Below are 2,957 nucleotides of genomic sequence, written 5' to 3'. Positions count from 1 at the left end.
CATTTTCAATTGCCTCATATGCGTGCAAAAGTTGGACAACGAATAAGGAAGACTGAAGAATTGACACCTTTGAATGTGGTGTTGGTGAAGAATATTGAATATGCCATGGACTGCCAAAAGAACGGACGAATCAGTCTTGGAAGAAGTACAACCAGAATGCTCCTTAGAAGCAAGGACGTGAGACTATGTCTCACATACTTTGGACATGTTATCAGGAGGGATCAGTCCCTGGAGGAGGACATCATGCTTGGTAGAGGGTCAGCGAAAAAAAAAAAAAAAAAAAGCCCCTGAACAATGTGGATTGACACAGTGGCTGCAACAATGGGCTCAAGCATAGTGACAATTGTGAGGATGGCGCAGGACTGGACAGTGTTTTGTTCTGTTATGCATAGAGTCGTTATGAGTTGGAATCAACTTGGCAGCACCTAACAACAACAACAGATGCAATAATTTTGGATTTAGGATTGGCTTTAAAAAAAAAAACTTTTTTTTTTTTTAAATCCAATAACTGATGTCCTCATGAAAAGAGGACACAGAGACACAGAGTGAAGAAGGCTACATGAAGGTGGAGGCAGAGATTTGAGTGATGTGTCTACAAGCCAAGGAACACCAAGAATTGCTGGCAACCACCAGAAGTTAGGAGAGAGCCTTCAGAAAGAACCAATCTTACTGATACCTTGATTTTGAACTTCTGGCCTCCTGAACTGTGAGAAAATTAATTTCTGTTTTTTTAAGCCAACTAGTTTGTGGTAATTTGTTGTCTAGGAAAAACTACCAAGGTAATTTTGTGTCCCTAGGAAACTAATACACCCGAAAACTTGTTAAAATGCAGATTCTGATTCAGTAAGGGCAGTCCGCTGAGTCTGCATTTCTAACAAGCTTCCAGGTGAGCCTGATGTTACTAGTTCATTTATCACACACTGGGGAGCAAGGAGCTAGATGATTCTGTTTCAGAGAAATGCATGTAGAAAGAGTGCTGGCTTTGTGAGGTAGTCATGATTAGGACTTAGTTTGTTACTTGGAAGAGGGGACAGTGATAGAGAGAATGGCTGCATTTGTAATCCTCTGAATATTCAAGTGAACCTGATCCATTGTCAAAATACAGGCTTTTATTTATTTTATGTTTAAAATACAATACTTGTATTCGTGTTTATTATGTAAAAATTATAATCTGTAGTTTTACTCCTTGTTGATGACACCTATTTGTTTGTATAGTTCTTCTTTTTGCTTTCTTGACAGTCACACCAGCTTCATGGAACCAGGAAATCACACACAGGTTTCAGAATTTATTCTCCTTGGACTCTCAGAAGAGGAGGAACTGCAGACTTTCCTTCTTGGGCTATTCCTGTCCATGTACTTGGTCACCTTTATTGGGAATTTTCTCATCATTTTGGCCACCATCACTAGCTCCCATCTCCATACTCCCATGTACTTCTTCATTTCCAACCTGTCCTTTGTAGACATCTGTTTCACCTCCACCACTGTTCCAAAGATGCTACTGAACATCCACACCCATAACAAAGCCATCACCTATCAAGGCTGCCTTACTCAAATGTATTTTTTCATCCTTTTTGCAGAGCTGGATGTTTTTCTCCTTTCTATAATGGCTTATGACCGGTTTGTGGCCATCTGTCACCCACTGCACTACATGGTCATAATGAATTCCAGACACTGTGGCTTGCTGCTGCTGTTGTCCTGTATATCGAGTGCTCTGAACTCTCTGCTGCGTAGTTTACTGGTGTTGCGGCTGTCCTTTTGTACTAACTTGGAGATTCCTCACTTCTTCTGTGAAGTCAATCAGGTTATCCAACTTTCCTGTTCCGACACCCTTCTCAATATCATAGAAATGTATTTTGCAACTATGGTGATGGGCATTATTCCTTTCACTGGCATTGTATTTTCTTATTCTCAGATTATCTCTTCCATACTGAGAATTGCATCAGCAAAAGGAAAGTATAAAGCATTTTCCACTTGTGGATCTCACCTTTTGATTGTTTCCGTGTTTTGTAGTACAGCTCTTGGGGTCTACCTCAGTTCTGCCACTACCCAAAGTTCCAGGGCCAGTGCAATAGCCTCAGTGATGTTCACCATAGTCACACCCATGCTGAACCCCTTTATCTATAGCCTGAGGAATAAGGACATAAAAGGGGCCCTGAAAAATTTTGTTGGCATTGTCAGTTTATGAGTGACAAAAAAATGTTTGCTTTGAGGCTGAAGGAGAATCCATGAGTATCCTGGAACCAGATTGGCATTCAGAAATCTTGATTTTTTTTTTTTTTTGGGTGCACCTGCCTCTGAATCGCCAGACATTTATGATGTTTCATGTTTTTCTTTTCCTAAAAGTAATTTCCAACTTTGGAACAGAACTAATTTGAGAATATCTACTTGTTTCATGTGGTAATGGTTATTTCTAAAAATATACTGTTTTCAAATTCATTTTCTCTTTCATTGCAAAACTATGGTGAAGCATACAAATCTTATGGGGATAATAAAGACTGGGAGCTTAATTTTTTATTCATGACTTGCTGTTTTTTAGAATGCTAAGGTCTCCTTTATTAAACTTGAGTCAGCTTTTCCTTTCTGTATCACTATCTTCATGCCATTTTTTATAATTTAGATTATAATATGCTTATTTTATAAGTGTCTGAGACATTTTAGTCCCCTCACTGAGATCTTTTTCTCTTATTCATCAGTACCTAGTATGACAATTAATAACGTATATTGTTTTAAATTGAATGGCAATAAAAACTACATGAACTCTTGTAGGATGCAGCTAAAGAAGTACTTTAGGAGAAATTTATAGCTTATATACTAGTATTAGAAAAGAAGAGAGGTCTAAAATAATGTTTTAAGTTTCTACCTTAAGAAGCTAGGAACAAATTGTAACATGAACCCAAAGTAGGTAAAAGGAAGGAAATAATAAATATAAGCAAAGAAACCAATGATAGAAGAAAAAA

General features: G+C 38.0%; 1 protein-coding gene across 1 annotated transcript; it reads left to right on the top strand.

Annotated features, from left to right (window-relative positions):
- Positions 1-273: 273 nt before the first annotated feature.
- On the top strand, positions 274-2,277 carry LOC126072279 (olfactory receptor 7A10-like). The gene has a single exon (XM_049877165.1). The coding sequence runs from the start codon at positions 1,193-1,195 to the stop codon at positions 2,183-2,185; it is 993 nt and encodes a 330-aa protein (XP_049733122.1). The 5' UTR covers positions 274-1,192; the 3' UTR covers positions 2,186-2,277.
- Positions 2,278-2,957: the final 680 nt, after the last annotated feature.

The sequence above is a fragment of the Elephas maximus genome, chromosome 3 (assembly GCF_024166365.1).
Source record: "Elephas maximus indicus isolate mEleMax1 chromosome 3, mEleMax1 primary haplotype, whole genome shotgun sequence".
NCBI classification, from domain to species: Eukaryota; Metazoa; Chordata; class Mammalia; order Proboscidea; family Elephantidae; genus Elephas; species Elephas maximus.
Note: the sequence above shows the minus strand (reverse complement) of the source record. Positions and strands in the feature narration are given on the sequence as shown.

Bases quoted from the DNA above. Each gene is read 5' to 3' on its own strand.
- LOC126072279 (XM_049877165.1), top strand. From the start codon at position 1,193: ATGACACCTATTTGTTTGTATAGTTCTTCTTTTTGCTTTCTTGACAGT.